We start from the raw sequence: 19819 nt of genomic DNA on the forward strand, positions 1-19819 counted from the left end.
TTCCTACATTCCCTCTACTGCCTCCTTTTCTCTCCCCCTTGGACAGTTCTCTGTCAGCAGCACATCTAGGCTGCGTTGCCCCTCCACTTTCAGAACTGGATGAAACATTATCCTGTGGGGTATGGAGCCTTATTTCCTGGGCAGCTGCTAATCAACTGGATGACATGTCTGGCAATATAGCTCTTCGGATAATCCCTGAGCAATGGAAACAGGAGATGGGAAGGACTGGGCAGCTGCATCCCCCTCATCCACTCTCTCCTGTGCTTCCTCCTTGTGCCTCTTCCAGAAGACTCCCTTGTGCCTGATGAACCAGCAGCCAGCGGGGCATCACATCCCCCTTCCCTCACTCTCCTTTTCCCTTCTGCATATTCTATTATAAAATCTTCCAAGCGTACAGCAAAGTTGAAAGAATTTCACACGAGCACCTTTGAAATACCCATTACCTAGAGTTTATCACTGACATTTTTAACAGCTTTATTGAGATATAATTTAAGTACCATAAGAACTATTCATTTAAAGTGTACTGGCTGGGCGCGGTGGCTCATGCCTGTAATCCCAGCACTTTGGAAGGCCAAGGAGGATGGATCACCTGAGGTCAGGAGTTTAAGACCAGCCTGGCCAACATGGTGAAACCCTGTCTCTACTGAAAAAAAAAAAAAAAAAAAAATAGCCAGGCATGGTGGTGCACGCCTGTAGTCCCAGCTATTCAGGAGCTGAGGCAGGAGAATCGCTTGAACCCGGGAGGTGGAGGCTACAGTGAGCCAAGATCACACTACTGCACTCCAGATGGCGACAGATGTCTCAAAAAAAAAAAAAAAAAAAAAAAGTACTGGTTTTTAGTATATTTACAGAGGTGTGCAAACATTACCACAATCAACTTTAAAACATTTTCTTCACCCCCAAAAGAAATCCTATATCCTTTAGCAGTCACTTCCATTACTCTGCTCTTCCACCCCTAAGCAAGCATTCATCTATTTTCTGTCTCTGGAATTGCCTATATTAGACATCTCATATAAATGGAATCATGCAACACATGGTCATTTGTGACCAGCTTCTTCCATTTAGCATGTTTTCAAGGTTCACCCATGTTGAAGCATGTATCAGTACTTCATTCCTTTCTTCCCCACTCTCCCCTCCCCCAAAACGGAGTCTTGCTCTGTCATTCAGGCTGGGGTGCAATGGCACCATCTCGGCTCACTGCAACCTCTGCCTCCCAGGTTCAAGCAATTCTCCTGTCTCAGCCTCCCAAGTAGCTGGGATTACAGGCGCACCCGGCTATTTTTTGTATTTTTAGTAGAGACGGGTTTTCACCACGTTGACCAGGCTGGTTTCTAACTCCTGACCTCGTGATCCGCCCACCTCAGCCTCACAAAGTGCTGGGATTACAGGCGTGAGCCACCACTGCCGGCTATACATCATTCCTTTCTATGGCCAAATAATATTCCTTGTATATCATTAACATTTTACTAGATTTGCTTTATCAAATGTCCATCTATCTATCCATCCTCTCCATCCATCCATTTAATCAATCTTACATCTTTTATTTATTTTCGAGTAAACTCACTTCTCTTTTTTCCAAGCCTTTGCACCTTCAGCTTGCACACCTCTCAAATAAAGCTCATATCACTATCCTGTGTGCAAAGAAGGCTGAGAGAGATGTTGTCTTTAGTCATCTGGCATTGCATGATAGAGGGAGGCAAAGGAAAAGGGAGACTGGGAATAGATTCTGCTACCTTAGCATACAGTTTCTCAATCCCATCTCCCCTCCCTCCATGGCATTCCCCCAGATCATGTATTCTAGAAACACCAAATTCCTTAAAGCTCCGTCAATACCTTGCACTTTTTCTGACTCCATCTCTTGCACATGCTCATTACCTGGATAGCCTTCTAGGTGTTTCCCTCATATTCAGCCAGCTGTGGCTCTTCAGTGAAGTATTCTCAACACACACACACATACACACACTCACATAACACACACATACACACATACACATACATACACACACTCACACACTCACACACACACATACACACATACATACACACACCCACACACATGCACACATACACACACGTACACATACACACACATACACACATGCTCTCATACACACATGCACATTCACACATACACTCACCCTCACATACACATACATACACACACTCACATGCACACATACACATACACACACACTCACATACACGCACACATATGCACACATGCACATACACACACGCTCACATACACACACATATGCACACATACACATACACGCTGTCATACACAGATGCTCACGTACACTCACACACACATTAACACATATGTATGCTCACACAAACACGTATGCATACTCACATACACATACACTCACATACACACCACACTCACATACACACACCCACTCGCACACACACATGCACTCACACACACTCATACACCCAAACACACATACACACATACATACACATACACCCACTCACATACACACTCATACACACACACACACTCACATACACCCACATACACACACTCACATACACCCACATACACACACAATCACATACACACACAATCAGATACACACACATGCACATACTGACCCCGTGGGCCCCCCTGCACGTGCTCCGCACTCTATTGAATCAATCTTCTGACCTGTCTGTCTCTACCAGTCTCTAAATCCTCAAGGGCAAGGGCCAGGCCTTACAGGTCTCGGTATCCCTGGAACTCATTGCAGGGCATGACTCAACAAATGTTTTCTGCGCAGTGAATGGAAAACATCTAGTCACCGTCTTTATCGTTATTTATTTAAAAACATGGCATGCACCAGGTGAGGCCCTGTGATAAGTGCCTGGATTTGGAGACAAAGATGAGTAAGACTGTATCCTGGGCCTCAGAGGCGCCTACAGGACCCTTTTTTCTGGACAAATGCAAAACTGGACAAGAGGCCAGGGCAATAGATGTAAACCGGGACTGTCCCAAGCAAACCGGAACATATGGTCACCCAAATTATATACCAGCTTCTCTGAAAACAGCAGTACCATGCTGACTCATGCACAGCCCGTTAGACCCTAGTCACTTCCAGAACTTTCTTGTTCAGGCCAATCACTCTTCATTAGTACTTGGATTGTTTATGTTTTTTCTTGTTGTGATCCATGTAGAAATCATCCATGAAATTTCATATTTCTAAAGCATTACAGTAAAAAATACTTAAGCAACTAGAAATAAAACACCTAATGCACAGCTCAACACTTTCTAATGTTTTCTTCGTAGAGACGGGGTCTCACAAAGTTACCCAGGCTAGAGTGCTGTGGCTCGTCTATCGCACTACAGCCTCGAACTCCTTGGCTGAAGGGATCCTCCCATTTCAGCCTTTTGAGTAGCTGGGACTACAGGCACACACCACTGCATCCAACTTTTCCAACCTTTCCTGAAGTACTGAAATGCATAGTTGTAATCAGTGGATGACAATCATTACATATATAAATTCCTTGGTATTAACAATAGACTCTGGTTTATCATCTTATTGATGGGCCTTTGGGTGTTTCCAGCTCGTGACCATTCTGAGTTAATGAAGTTATGAACATCTCAATATAGATTCCTTTTTCTTTCTTCTGAGTCTCTTCTTTGAGGTACATACTCCAAAGTTAAATAATCTGGTTGAAAGACAGGAACAATTTGTTATCTTTTGTTTCCCATTGCTCTCTGTCATATTGCTCTCCGAAAAGTCCAAGTGGGCCAGGCACAGTGGCTCACACCTGTAATCTCAGCACTTTGGGAGGCCGAGGCGGGAGGCTCACTTGAGGTCAGGGGTTCAAGACCAGCCTGGCCAACATGGTGAAACCCCATCTCCACAAAAAATACAAAAATTAGCCAGGCGTGGTGGCAGGCGCCTGTAATCCCAGCTACCTGGGAGGCTGAGGCAGGAGAACGGCTTGAACCTAGGAGATAGAGGTTGCAGTGAGCTGAGATCAGGACACTGCATTCCAGCCTGGTGACACAACAAGACTCCATCTCAAAAAAAAAAAAAAATATATATATATATATACACATATATATATACACATATATATATATACCTTAAAATTGCAAGGTGTGTTGTAGATTTCATTAAATATTTGTTGAGTAAATACATGTATTAAAATCAATGCAGCCATAAAAAGACAATTATTGCATGATTCCACTTATATGAGGTAACTAGAATAGTCAAATTCATAGAGAGAGAAAGTAAAATGGTGGTTGCCTGGGGTTGAGGGGAGGAAGAATGGCAAGTTGTTTAATGAGTGTAAATTATCAGTTTTACAAGATGAGTAGTTCTGGAGATTGGTTGCACAACAGTGAGAATGTACTTAACACTACTGAACTTACACTGCAAAATGATTTAGATAGTAAATTTTATGTGTAATTTACCATACATACAAGTATATATAAATATGTATGTATTATATATAGAAATAAATATGTATGTATGTATATATATAAAGTGAATATGTATATATATTTAATCTAATGATCATTTGGCATATATTGTCAGTAGAAGTGTGCCTATAATACATAGTCATGCATGTAAAATGAAATTTCATGTGTGTGTGGAATTTCCTGAATTAAAATGACAGTGTTAATTATTCAGTGCAGAGACAGGCAGAGGTGTGTGATGTTAATGTTATTACATAGCACATAGAGTAAGAAACATCATAGACAATATATGAACATTTAATATTAGTAATAAAGTGCTCAACCTTAAAAAATCATATGCGTCTAATTTTCTATTATCTGTGAATTTTTAAAAAGGCAGAGCTTAGGGGATCTTACAGACATCCACTTGAACTTTTCATCTTAAAGATGAGGTGATGAGCCTAAGAGAGTTAACAGATTTTCCCACATCAAGAGCAGCTACGGCGTCCCTTTTCAGGATGACCTTAGCCACCAACTCTTTATCTCATTGGCCAAAATGGATAGCATGGCCTCCCCTGGCTGCACCCAAAGCTGCTGGGAAAGCAGCACAAAGAATAGGTTAGACACATTGCCACCCCAAACAAATTAGGGTTCCCTCAACAAGGGAAGAAAAGGAGAATGTGTATTAGGTAGGCAGTCAGCAGTGTCTGCTACACTCACCTTAGTGTCTTTGTTCTGTGTTGTCTTGTTTTTTGTTTGGGATGTTACAGGCTGGAACCAATGGTTACATGGCTCCTGAGATCCTAATGGAAAAGGTAAGTTATTCCTATCCTGTGGACTGGTTTGCCATGGGATGCAGCATTTATGAAATGGTTGCCGGACGAACACCATTCAAAGATTACAAGGAAAAGGTCAGTAAAGAGGATCTAAAGCAAAGAACTCTGCAAGATGAGGTCAAATTCCAGCATGATAACTTCACAGAGGAAGCAAAAGATATTTGCAGGCTCTTCTTGGCTAAGAAACCAGAGCAACGCTTAGGAAGCAGGTAAACTAGCATGTAACAGAGAGGATTGCTGACACCGGTATTGTCCACAGGGATTAGGAGAATACTTTTGATTTGTGGCAAAGTCTTGGAATTAAGTATTATGATTTTCTTATTTTTATTTGCATATTATATGGTTAAATTAAATATTTCTAATACTTTCAAACACTATTAGCACTTTCTATGGAACAATCTCCAAGATGTATTTTAAGGTGGAAAAGTGAGGTGCAAAGCAGCTTGCATTAAAAAAAGAAAAAAGAATACATAATTCAAATGGTTGTATAGAATATTTCAAGGAATTTATAGAATTGGTTATGTCAGGTGAAGGGAAATTGGGGGCTGGGGATGGGGATGCAAATAAGAATTTTCACTGTATCACCTTAGTTTCTTTTGCATCTGAACCACGTTGAGTAAATAAATGTATTAAAATCACATACAGCCATAAAACAAAACAAATATTGCATGATTCCACTTATATGAGGTACCTAGAGTAGTCAAATTCATAGAGATGGAAAGTAGAAGGCCGGGCAGGGTGGCTCATGCCTGTAATGTCAGTACTCTGGGAGGCTGAGGCGGGTGGATCACAAGGTCAGGAGTTCAAAACCAGCCTGGCCAAGATGGTGAAACCCCATCTCTAATAAAACTACAAAAATTAGCCAGGCGCGGTGGCAGGTGCCTGTAATCCCAACTACTTGGGAGGCTGAGGCAGGAGAATTACCTGAACCCAGGCAGCAGAGGTTGCAGTGAGCCGAGATCGAGCCACCGCACTCCAGCCTGGGTGACAGAGCGAGACTCCATCTCAAAAAAAAAAGAAAGAAAGTAAGTAGAATGGCAGTTTCCTGGGGTTAAGGGGAGGAGAAATGGGAAGTTGTCTAATGAGTACAAATTATCTGTTTTACAAGATGAAGAGCTCTGGAGATTGGTTGCATAACAATGTAGTGTGAATGTACTTAACACTGTTACATTGTCTATTCAAAAATAATTAAAATAGGATGGGCACAGTGGCTCACGCCTGTGAGCCAGGCGTGGTGGCTCACGCCAGCACTTTGGGAGGTTGAGGTGGCAGATCACCTGAAGTTAGGAGTTTAAGACCAGCCTGGCCAACATATGGTGAAACCCTATGTCTACTAAAAATACAAAAGAATAGCCAGGAGTGGTGGCAGCCGCCTGTAATCCCAGATAACCAGGAGGCTAAGACACGAGAATCACTTGAACCCAGGAGGTGGAGGTTGCAGTGAGCTGAGATCATGCCACTGCACTGCAGCCTGGGCAACAGAGCAAGACTCCATCTCAAAATAATAATAATAATAATTAAAATGAAAACATAAAACTACCAGTACTGATAGTCATAGCTCTGGAAAATTCTGTTCCTTTCAAATGTCTCCCATAGGATATCATCAGTCCTTCAAAAAATATTTATGATGTTGCCAACTGTTAAAATTGAAGCCAAGTTTCATTGTTTATGATAGAATAAGATCAAGGTATTTTAGAAGGCCGGGCGCAGTGGTCATGCCTGTAATCTTAAAACTTTGGAAGGCCAAGGTGGGAGGATTGCTTGAGCCCAGGAGTTCAAGACCAGCCTAAGCAACATAGAGAGCCCATGCCTCTATGTAAAATACAAATATTAGCCAGGTGTAGAAGTGCATGCCTGTAGTCCCAGCTACTCAAGAGGCTGAGGTGGGAGGATCACTTGAGCCCAGGAGCTCAAGGCTGCAGTGAGCTATGATCATGCCACTATACTCCAGCATGGGTGACAGAGCAAGACCCTGTCTCTAAAAAAAAGATACTCTAGAAGAAAAAAAGAAGTAAAAGTTGGCCTGTGAAAAGACCCTTGGCAGTGAGTGACTATGTTGTGTAGGGAGAAAATCAAGAGCTTTAGATTCACAGACATAGATTCATGTCCTAGCTCTGCTATAGACTGGTCATTTTACCTCAAGCAATTGAATTACTTTCCTTGAGTCTCAATATCCTCATATATAAAATGGGGGGGGGGGGGTTGTGGGTGTGATGGTTAATTTTATGTGTCAACTTGGTTAGGCCACAGTACTCAGATATTTGGTCAAATATTATTGAGATATTTCTGGGCAGATTTTTAGATGAGATTAACATTTAAATCAGTAGACTTTGAGTAAAGTAGATTACCGTCCATAATGTGGATAGGCCTGATCCAATCAGTTGAAAGCCTTAATAAGAAAAGACTGACTTCCCCAGAAGAAATGGTGATTCTGCTAGCAAACTACCTTTGGGGTCGAACTGCAATCCTTCCCTGGGTTTCCAGCCTGCTGAACTACCCTGCAGACTTTGGATTTACAAAGCCTTAAATTAAATCAATCAATCAATCTCTCTCTCTGCCCTCTTTTCTCTCTCTCTCTCCCCATCCCTCCTTCCCTTCCTCTCTCTCCCTCTCTCTCCCACCTCTTTTCTCTCTGTCTCCCCACATCCCTCCTTCCCTTCCTTTCTCTCCCTCTCTCTCTCTCTCTCTCTCCCTCTCAGAGAGAGATTTATATGTGTACACTCACACATTGTCAGGGAGGAAACGCATTCTCTACCCTCTTACCCTTTTACATTCAGTTATTGGAGACCTACAAATTATTTATTATTATTATTAGTTTTTGAGACTGAGTCTTGCTCTGCTGCCCAGGCTGGAGTGCAATGGCACAATCTTGGCTCACTGCAATCTCTCAGCCTCCCAGTTTCAAGCAATTCTTCTGCCTTGGCCTCCCGAGTAGCTGGGATTACAGGCACCCACCACCACACCCAGCTAATTTTTGTATTTTTAGTAGAGACGGGGTTTCACCATGTTGGTCAGGATGGTCTCGATCCCACACACTTCACACACAGTTCTGTTGGCCAGAACTAGTCCTCGGGTCCTGCCTATGGGTGAGGGCGCTGACTAGTGTCTTCTGCGTGCCCAGGAGTGAGAATCAAATAGGATATGGTGACCACTGACAATCACTAACAATCTCTACCCTCATGGTCTTCAAGTTCAGTGAGTATCCAAAGGTGCGGCAGCAGTGGCTGAGTCAGGAGGAAGGTCTCTTTAGATGACTTCCCTGAAGGGAACAACACCCACTTGGATGCCTCAATTCCCACGTTTGATTTAAAATCTATTTTGGCCAGGCACGGTGGCTCATACCTGTAATCCCAGCACTTTGGGAGGCCAAGGCGGGTGGGTCACCTGAGGTCAGGAGTTCGAGACCAGCTTGGCCAACATGATGAAACCCCGTCTCTACTAAAAAAATACAAAAAATTAGCCGGATGCAGTGGCGGGCGCCTGTAATCCCAGCTACTCAGGAGGCCAAGGCAGGGGAATAGCTTGAACCTGGGAGGCGGAGGTTGAAGTGAGCCAAGATCACGCCACTGCACTCCAGCCTGGGCGATAAGAGCAAAACTCTGTCTCAAAAAAAAATTTTTTTTAATAAAAATAAAATAAAACATATCTTAATACTCTATAAGCAGACTTTGGATTTACAAAATGAAATATTAACAAACTTCATGAAAATGCTACCTTAAAACACTGTAAACACCACTTTAAAGCACACTAAACACTGGTCACTGCCTGAAGCTGCTTCCTCAAGCAAAGCCTTTTAAATAAAGCATCTGTTGTTGTGACTGTTTTGAATAAGACTGTTTACAACATTAGAGGAAAGGCATACAAAAAACAGCTGTTCAGTGAAACAGAAAATCTTGCAACATTCTTTTTTCTTACGGCCTCTATAATTGCAGAATCTTCCAACACTTATTTCAACTCTATATTTTTAAAAAATTTAATCAAATGAGATCACGTTGGATTAATGTAGTGGGCATCCTCCAAGTCAAGGCAAATGCCTCGACAGCATGTTACACAGCAGAGTTCAAATGCTCCCTCCCTGTTGCCTTCTTAAGCATTTGAAATGAATTAAAAACCCTTCTCCTTTAGACATCACTGAAAAGGATTACCTTCTTTGCCTTTATGGGTCTGGGAGTTAATTTTGCAGAAAAGCCAAAAGCTTTTCTGAGCATCTCCAGGGTCTCCAGATGGGATCAACTACAGGGTCTTCCAATAAAATAAATGCTGAAGACCACTTAAGTTTTTGCCGGTTTTATTCTGGTCAGGCAGTGCAGCAGAACAACAGCAAATAATCGTGAAAGTCTCTGACTTAAGTGCTTCTCCAACAAACAATTTCATGCCAATACCTACTGTTCTTGGCAGACCAAATTCCCTTGTGGGCCTCATGTATAGGCAGGTGGTATCTTTGCTTCATTGACTATTATAAGAAAATCCATTGTAATCTCTGTGTGGGGTTCCACAGTACGAGAGCCTCTGTTAATGCTCTGAAATATATTCCACTCCAATGAGCAGAAGTCCTCCCTGCAGCTGCCTCTTTGGCTGTTACAAAAGATACTGCCTCCAGCAACAGCCTCTCCTATTTGTTCAAAGTGTACCGCACAATGATGGGCTGAAAGAGCCCTGCACAGAACTGCCAGGGAAAGATGTAAGAGTGAAATAATCAGCCTGCTATTTTAATGACAGAACTGTGGTTGGAGTTGCTAATGCAAAAGATCAAAGACATCATCTTTGTGGTGGCCCAGCCACAAGAACAAGGAATAGAGATTGGAAAGCCCAGTCTTCACTGGTAGCAGCAGCACCCACAGACATTTCTTGGGAAAAGGTATACAAGGCAGGAATCCTGCCCTCCAGGGGCATCTAGTTGGGTTGTTGAAGAACATAAAGGAAACCTCAGAGTGACCCATGGTTTCCTTGTCTTTTATAATTAGTTGCAAAAGGGCTGCAGTCAGCCACCCCTGATGGACAAACCAAGACTCCCTGGGCGTGGTGTGCTTGAGATGCCATGTGAGAACTGTTCATCCTGATGTAAAGACTGGTCTGGCAAGTCTCCCGAGTTACCAAGCTCCTGGGCGTCTCCATTTACTCGTGTGAAAGCTGCTTATACTGAGTTTTAAGGGCCCTTTTGACCCCTGACACAATGCGTTCAATTCATGCCCACCAGTGGTCATGGAAGTGATGCAAGACCTTCCCTGTGGCACCTAGTCCCATTCCAATGCCTTCATTCTCTTTGAGACATGCAGGTCTGGGGCTCATTCCTGATCTATTTGGATGGCATTCTAGCTCTACCCTTCTGCCATGTTTAAAAATCCATCTGATATCTTTAAAAGGTGAATGTTTCTGTGTAAATTATACCTCAATAACCTGACTTTTAAAAAATCTGTTTTTTTGTTTGTTTGTTTGTTTTGTTTTATGAGAGAGTCTTGCTCTGTCACCCAGGCTGGACTACAATGGCCCAATCTCGGCTCACTGAAACCTTTGCCTCCCAGGTTCAAGAAATTCTCCTCTCTCAGCCTCCCAAGTAACTGGGATTATAGGCATGTGCCACCATGCCTGACTAATTTTTGTATTTTTTAGTAGAGACAGGGTTTTACCATGTTGGCCAGGCTGGTCTCAAACTCCTGGCCTCAGGAGATCCATCCGCTTTGGCCTCCCAAAGTGCTGGGATTACAGGTATGAGCCACTGTGCCCGGCCTAAAAATCTATTTTTGAAGCTTCCATTTATCTCAGTAACTCTCCCTCAAGGCTCTTAACCTACAAGATGTAAACCACAGACACTGGGGCAGTTGGTTCTGGTAGATGGCAAGCCTACATTTTCTTTCTTTCAGTTGGTGGAGACTTGGTGGCTTTTAGAAAAGACACCCCTTGTAGCACCTTTTGATCCAGGTCTCCATACACAGTGGGAAAAGTCCAAGAAGTTCCGGATAGACCTTTCTGGAAGTGGGTAGGGCTGGGTCACAGAACAAGAACCCAAGGAATCACTGGATCATCAGATGCCTCCAATTAAGTTTCTCTTTTCATAATAAAATTTAATTATAAATTTTCCTTTGAAAAAGTCACCTATTTACTCTGGCTTCCTCAGATGCACACTTATTCATGAATGCAGAAGCACATAAAGGAGTAAAAAATACAGGAGTTAGAGACAGGGCTGTTGTACTGGTTGAATGTAATAATATAAGTGAAGAGCTGAATGTTGTGTTAACTGAGAGTAGGCTCTGAATAAATGTCAGTTATCCTCATTCTTGTTATTAGTTGTGCCATTATTGGGTGTTGCCTTTAGTCGTCTTGCTGGGCAGAGTCTGTTGTAGTTATCATCTGACATAGTGGGGAATCTCTGAAAGGAATATATGGGGCAAGCTCTCAATCCTTTCCCAAAAAGCTTTCTGATATCTTGAATGGAAAATGTAAAGGAGAGACCATGAATATGATTAATTTCTATTAAGGTTGACTTATGGCAGAAACTGACTTCTTTCAAAAGGAAGACATTTCTTTAAAAAAAATCTTTTATTTTAGATTCAGGGAGTATATGTGCAGGTTTGTTACAAAGACATATTGTGTAATGCGGAGGTTTTGGATGCAATTGAATCTATGAGCATAGTACTCAATAGGTAGTTTTTCAACCCTTGCCACACCCCCAAAACATCTAGTAGTCCCCTGTGTCTGTTGTTCACATCTTTATGTCCACATTTACCCAATGTTTAGCTCCCACTTATAAGTGAAAACATGCGGTACTTGGTTTTCTGTTTCTATGTTAGTTCACTTAAGAAAATGGTCTCCAGCTGCTTCTATGTTGCTGCAAAGAACATGATTTCATTCCTTTTTATGGCTGCATATTATTCCATATTGTGTATGTACCACACTTTCTTTATTCAATCCACCATTTATGGACTCCTTAGTTGATTCCGTGTCTTTGCTATTGTGAATGGTGCTGTGATGAACATATGAGTGTATGTCTTTTTGGTAGAACAATTTATTTCCCCTTGGGTATATACCAGTAATAGGATTGCTGGGTCAAATGGTAGTTCTATTTTTAGTTCTTTGAGAACTCTCCAAACTGCTTTCCAGAATGGCTGAACTAATTTACCTTCCCATCAACAATGTGTGAGCATTCTCTTTTCTCTGCAGCTCCTCCAATATCTGTTTTTGTTTGTTAGTTTGTTTGGTTTGTTGGTTGGGTTTTTTTTTTTTTTTTTTTAGAGACGGAGTCTCGCTCTGTTGCCCAGGCTGGAGTGCAGTGGCACAATCTTGGCTCACTGCAATCTCCGCCTCCTGGGTTCAAGCAATTCTCTTGCCTCAGCCTCCTGAGTAGCTGGGACTACAGGCACACGCTGTCACACCTGTCTAATTTTTTGTATTTTAGTAGAGATAGGGTTTCACCATGTTGCCCAGGCTGGTCTCAAACTCCTGAGCTCAGGCAATCTGCCTGCCTTGGCCTCTCAAAGTGCTAGGATTACAGGCATGAGCCACCATGTCTGGTTGTTTTTGTTTTTTTGTTTGTTTGTTTTTTCTTAGTAATAGCTATTCTGACTGGTATGAGATGGTATCTCATTGTGGTTTTAATTTACTTTTATCTGATGATTAGTGATAATGAGCATTTTTTCATATGTTTGTTGTCCACTTGTATGTGGAAGATGTTTCTTAATCAGACCAGGAAATATATCACATTTTTTAAAAGAAAAAAATCGTTTTGAATCCGATGCCACAAAACAGCCCACTTTTTATTTTGTTGCAACCTAGATTTAAGAGTAACCCAGAGGAGTATGGTAGACAGCCCCTAAGATGGCTCCCAATGATCCTCACATCCTGACATTCATACTCATGTACAATCCCTTTGCCTTAAGTGTGGTCTTCCTTCAATAAGAAATAGAATATGGCAAAAGTGATGAGATGTCACTTCTCAGATTAGGTTATTAAAAAAAACTATGGCTTCTATTTTGAGCTCTGTGTGTGTGTGTGTGTGTGTGTGTGTGTGTGTGTGTGTGTGTGTGTGTGTGTGTGATCATTGGCCCTGGGAAAGCCAGCTGCAATGTTTTAAGACAGCCCTGTGGAGGCTCATGTGATAAGGGATGGAGGCTTGACAATAACCACATGAGTGAGCTTGGAAGCAAATACCCCAGCCTCAGCTGAGCCTTCAGATGAGACCACAGTCTCAGCCAGCATCTTTACTGCAACCTCACAAGAGACTCTGAGACAGAGACACCCAGTTAAGCCATGTCCAGATTCTTGACCCTCAGAAGCTGTGAGATAATAAATGTTTGTTGTTTTAAGGCACTAAATTTTGGGGCAATTTGTTACACAGCAATAGACAACTAAATTAATAGTAGAGGTTACACAGTTGGGAACATACTTTTTTCTTTAGATACTCTAGTAATTTCTAGCATAGAGATGGAGGGTTTGACAATAATAATCATATGATTATTATTTGATAATAATAATCATAATAATAATAATAATCTTGAGTACTAAATTTATACTACTGCAAATTACTAATGGATTTTGCTAAGTCTTTAAAGAAATAACACCAAGATTATTGTGGCAGTTGGGGAGGTAAGTGGGGCTTGTAGAAATCATATCATATTGCCAATAAAGGGAGATGAGTGCTGCCTTTTAAAATGGGAGTGGTGGTTGTGTGGGACAGAGATATGCTTAACTTGTTCTGTGTGACCCTGAAGAGGCAATGACTGGAAGCTGCAGGCAAGCAGGTGTGTTTCTACAGAACTTTCCTAGTATTTCCATGAAACACCGAGAATAAAAGTCATGTCCAAAGCTTCACTGTTTAAAAATTGCATCTACAGGTGAAAGCTGTCTGCAAATAATGAGAATGCTACTGTCTACTTATACGGGAATTTGGGGTGATTTCAAAAGTTATTATTTTTCAGTTATTCTTTATGTTGTTATATTGTCTTTGCAATTAAAATAAAATGTAAGAAAAGAATGCTACACACTTTGTATTGTTAGAACGTGTCGCATTTTGGTTTGTTAACTCTGTCTCAGGCTGATCATCTCCTTTCTTCACAGAGAAAAGTCTGATGATCCCAGGAAACATCATTTCTTTAAAACGATCAACTTTCCTCGCCTGGAAGCGGGCCTAATCGAACCCCCATTTGTGCCAGACCCTTCGGTGGTTTATGCCAAAGACATCGCTGAAATTGATGATTTCTCTGAGGTTCGGGGGGTGGAATTTGATGACAAAGATAAGCAGTTCTTCAAAAACTTTGCAACAGGTGCTGTTCCTATAGCATGGCAGGAAGAAATTATAGAAACGGGACTGTTTGAGGAACTGAATGACCCCAACAGACCTACGGGTTGTGGGGAGGGTAATTCATCCAAGTCTGGCGTGTGTTTGTTATTGTAAATTGCTCTCTTTACCAGACAGGCGGCAGGAGTCTCAGCTGACATAATCCTCGAATGTTCCCAACACGTGGAAATCTGTGGAATGAGGGCTAATCAGTTAGGAGGGACATCACAACCACAAAACAATTCAAAGGACAGGCAAGCTCACTACTAGGACACATTTTATTTTCTTTCTCTTTCTTTCTTCACAAAGATGAGTAAAGTCTCAGTTTTCACTGAGGGCTGGGAAAAGGAACACTCAGGTTTATTTTGATAAACTGAAAGCATCAGCCTTTTACCATCATGTCCCTGTGTATTACGCAAAGTCCTAGGAACAGAGAATGGAACTTTGTGGTGTGCCCAGAAAATGAGCATTTGCAATTCTTAGTAAATAATCATTTTAGTTTTTCTTTGTTTATCTCTGTTTTTCCCTTCATCTTTCTTCTGCTTCTATACTTATAAAAAGGATTTTGAAGCTGGAAACAAATGTTCCTGACATTCTCCCCCTAAAAAGGAGTGGATTACAATATTTTGGCAATGTTTTAGATCACAGAATAATTTTCAATTTCACTGACAGTTTCTTTTGCAATTTTGTGGAAATAATTTACTATCATAATGCTGAAGCATTTTAAATGTAAACATCCATGACGTCTGTGAATTAAAGCATTCTGTAAATTTAGTGGAGTCCTTTAAGTAATATGGTACAAATTGCTTAAACTTGCACTACCATATGCCATCGGTTCCCAAACTCTGCTGAACTTTGGAATCACCTAGGGATCTTTTAAAAAACTAATGCCTGACTCCCATCCATAGACATTCTGATCCCCACTCCCAGGTATGGGAACAGCTTGACCATTTAGAATTGCAGAAGCTACCCAGGTGATTCTAATGTGCAGCAGAGTTTGGCAGGCACTGCCGTGCACATTTGAATGTTATTACATTCAATCTTATTTTGGTAGCTCAAAACTTCAATCATACATTTTGATGGCAACTTTTCAAATGTCCCCAAAGTATGTCATTTTAGCAATTGCAGTATAAATGAAACAAGACAATCTATTCATCTTATAGCTTCTCTTGTCCTTGCACACTTTAGTTTCTCACACATATCTTGGGAGCTCGGTCTCTTGGCTATTTCAAGGCCTGAAGGAGACCTATGGGCTTAGAAATTGAGTTGAGCAGGCCAGGTGCGGTGGCTCATGCCTGCAATTCCAGCACTTTGGGAGGCCAAGGTGGATGGATCACGAGGTCAGGGGTTCAAGACCAGCCTGGCCAACATGTTGTAAACCCCGTCTCTACTAAAAATACAAAAATTAGTCCGGTGTGGTGGTGCGCATCTATAATCCCAGTTACCCAGGAGCCTGAGGCAGGAGAATTGCTTGAACCCAGGAGGCGGAGGTTGTAGTAAGCCAAGATCGCACCATTGCACTCCAGCCTGGGCAGCAAGAGCAAGACTCCATCTCAAAAAAATAAATAAAGAAAGAAAAGAAATTGAATTGAAACAATAGTAACCCTCATTTCAAGTGGCTGCCCAGACAACACTGTATGGTAGAATTAGCACTTCTCAAAAGCACAGCCAAGGTGAGAATTCTAAAGCTGCGAAAAAATATTTGGGATACAAATATAAAGCTGGGTGATATTTTTTAAAAGGATGTATGTGCACATAATAAAATCTAAATTTATCCCAGTGGTAAAAAACCTGGCTGAAGTCAATTTAAAAGTTTTGTCCCTTGAGTTAAGGATTCAAGAGCTGCAAAAGTGCCAGTCAAAAAAATGTTGGTTAACTGGAATCTGAATAACAATAATACTCATCTACAAGACAGCATTAACCATACCTGGAACAAGTTAATAAGAAGCCCTCTGAGAGTTGAGGCCTAGGCTGGTGCACCTGTGGCTCACTTTCCCATTCCTCCTCCATCCTCAGCATGCTCCCTAATGCTCCAAATCCTAACCTAGGATGCTTAGATTTCTGTATCACCAAAGCAAGATAGAAGTGTGGCCAGGAGATTTTTTTTTTTCCTGAAGTAAGAAAGTAAATTAAAGTTTGGTTAAGTTTTGAACAAGTCCCTTTTAACAAAAAAACTGACTGGTGATTAACAGAAATCCAATTAACCAGAGCACTCCAATGGTAGAGTTCTCAGGATTGGGCTTTATAGACGTTAGACATTTAAAAACAACATCGTGTTTATTTGTTGATTATGCCTTAAAGCTGGCAGAGGGACAAATGCAAACTAATAATTAAAGATAAATATCTCAGTTTTTAAAAGGACAAAAAATTTGGAGAGATAAAAAAATAAAAATGTCTTGTTGCATTGGTTCCTTAGTGTGAATTGCCTCTGCTTTCAATAAACTTTAAATGCAAATCTGTTTTATATCTTAGAACTAACTTAGGAAAATAATTGAATAAGTAGTTGTATTAATCCATTCTCACACTGCTATAAAGAAATACTTAAGGCTGGGCATGGTGGCTCACGCCTGCAATCCCAGCACTTTGGGAGTCCAAGGCAGGCAGATCACCTGAGATCAGGAGTTTGAGACCAGCCTAGCCAACATGGTAAAATCCTGTCTCCACTAAAAATATACAAATTAGCCAGGTGTGGTGGTGTGTGCCTGTAATCCCAGCTACTAGGAAGTCTGAGACAGGAGGATTGTTTCAACCTGGGAGGAGGAGGTTGCAGTGAGCCGAGATTGAGCCACTAGACTCCAGCCTGGGTGACAGAGCAAGGCTCTGTCTCAAAAAAAAAAAAAAAAGATTAATCCTAGTTGTCCTGGAGGACTTGGAGCCACTGTCTGTTGGACTTACTTCACCCATACTGGTATGTCTGATGGGGTGGAGTTCAAGATCAGGCTAGAGAAAAACACGTAAAGGAAGTAATCTCCCAACTGACCTGGGTACATAGCACCCCTAGCCCCTACAAAGGACTAGATCTCTCAAAACTACGTGAAACCCTCCGTACCCATACTCGCCTGGTAAACCTACTTAATACCACCCTCCCTGGGCTCCATGAGGTCTCGGCCCAAAACCCTACTAACTGTTGGATGTGCCTCCCCCTGCACTTCAGGCCATACATTTCAATCCCTGTACCTGAACAATGGAACAACTTCAGCACAGAAATAAACACCACTTCCGTTTTAGTGGGACCTCTTGTTTCCAATCTGGAAATAACCCATACCTCAAACCTCACCTATGTAAAATTTAGCAATACTATAGACATAACCAACTCCCAATGCATCAGGTGAGTAACTCCTCCCACAAGAATAGTCTGCCTACCCCCAGGAATATTTTTGTCTGTGGTACCTCAGCCTATCGTTGGTACCTCTTCAGAATCTATGTGCTTCCTCTCATTCTTAGTGCCCCCTATGACCATCTACACTGAACAAGATTTATACAATTATGTTGTACTTAAGCCCTGCAACAAAAGAGTACCCATTCTTCCTTTTGTTATCGGAGCAGGAGTGCTAGGTGGACTAGGTACTGGCATTGGTAGTATCACAACCTCTACTCAGTTCTACTACAAACTATCCCAAGAACTAAATGGTGACATGGAATGGGTCGCTGACTCCCTGGTCACCTTGCAAGATCAACTTAACTCCCTAACAGCAGTAGTCCTTCAAAATCAAAGAGCTTTAGACTTGCTAACCGCCGAAAGGTGGGGAACCTGTTTATTTTTAGGGGAAGAATGCTATTATTATGTTAATCAATCCGGAACCATCACCGAGAAAGTTAAAGAAATTTGAGATCCAATACAATGTAGAGCAGAGGAGCTTCAAAACACTGGACCTCGGGGCCTTCTCAGCCAATGGATGCCCTGGATTCTCCCATTCTGAGGACCTCTAGCAGCTATAATATTGTTACTCCTCTTTGGATCCTGTATCTTTAACCTCCTTCTTAAGTTTGTCTCTTCCAGAATTGAAGCTGTAAAACTACAAATCGTTCTTCAAATGGAGCCCCAGATGCAGTCCATGACTAAGATCTACCGCAGACCCCTGGATCAGCCTGCTAGCCCATGCTCCAATGTTAATGACATCAAAGTCACCCCTCTCAAGGAAATCTCAACTGCACAACCCCTACTATGCCCCAATTCAGCAGGAAGCAGTTAGAGCGGTCATCGGCCAACCTCCCCAACAGCACTTGGGTTTTCCTGTTGAGATGGGGGACTGACAGACAGGACTAGCTGGATTTCCTAGGCCGACTAAGAATCCCTAAGCCTAGCTGGGAAGGTGACCACTTCCACCTTTAAACACGGGGCTTGCAACTTAGCTCACACCTGACCGGTCAGATAGTAGAGAGAGATCACTAAAATGCTAATTAGACAAAAAACAGGAGGTAAAGAAATAGCCAATCATCTATTGTCTGAGAGCACAGTGGGAGGGACAATGATCAGGATATAAACCCAGGCATTTGAGCCGGCAATGGCTACCCTCTTTGGGTCCCCTCCCTTTGTATGGGAGCTCTATCTTCACTCTATTAAACCTTGCAACTGAAAAAAAAAAAAAAAAGAAAAAAAAAAAACCTGAAACTGGGTAATTTATAAAGAAAAGAGGTTTAATTGGCTCACAGTTCCACAAGCTATACAGGAAGCATGGCTGAGTCCTCAGGAAACTTACAATCATGGCTAAAGGCAAAGGGGAAGCAGTCACGTCTTACATGGCCGCTGAAGGAGGAAGGGGGAGACAAATGCCACACACTTTTAAACAACTGGATCTCATGAGAACTCACTCACTCTCCTGAGAACAGCAAGGGGGAAAGATGCCCCCATGATCCAATCACCTCCCACCAGGCCCCTCCTCCAACACTGGGGATTACAATTCCACATGAGATTTGGGTGGAGACACAGACCCAAACCATAGCAGTAGTCAATAATTATAAAAATAGTAAATGAAAATCACCAAGTGTGTCTTGAGATCTAATTATACACTGTGTGGCGTTGGGGACACCACAGAGAAAAGATAACCATGTAAGAAAGGTAGTGTGGTGAGGAATACAGAATGTAGGCTCCTGTTAGTGTTAATATTCACATTCTAAATCAGGAAATGGAAGCTCATAGAGATTTTGTACCTCAAGTCCCACAGCTTCGCAGGGTTGTTGTGAAGACCAGAAATCATGTATATAAAGCCAGTAGTACATGACTTGCACACAGTAGGGGCATAAACTGTTGAAGACTGTGGCCAGTAACAGTGGATTGAGAGGGAATGATCAGGGGACAAAACTACGAAGGCCTGAATC

General features: G+C 41.9%; 1 protein-coding gene across 2 annotated transcripts in view; it reads left to right on the top strand.

Annotated features, from left to right (window-relative positions):
* GRK7 (G protein-coupled receptor kinase 7) overlaps positions 1 to 16910 on the top strand; it is a 54515-nt gene extending 37605 nt beyond the window's left edge. The window contains exons 5-6 of one of the 2 annotated variants that reach the window (XM_024244976.3): positions 5164 to 5438; positions 14281 to 16910. In XM_024244976.3, the coding sequence (XP_024100744.1) occupies positions 5164 to 5438; positions 14281 to 14617 (612 nt within the window). In that variant the 3' untranslated portion in view covers positions 14618 to 16910. The remainder of the gene's footprint in view (positions 1 to 5163; positions 5439 to 14280) is intronic. The other variant, XM_063722241.1, reaches the window with a different exon arrangement.
* Positions 16911 to 19819: the final 2909 nt, after the last annotated feature.

This window comes from Pongo abelii, chromosome 2 (assembly GCF_028885655.2).
Source record: "Pongo abelii isolate AG06213 chromosome 2, NHGRI_mPonAbe1-v2.0_pri, whole genome shotgun sequence".
Classification (NCBI taxonomy): Eukaryota; Metazoa; Chordata; class Mammalia; order Primates; family Hominidae; genus Pongo; species Pongo abelii.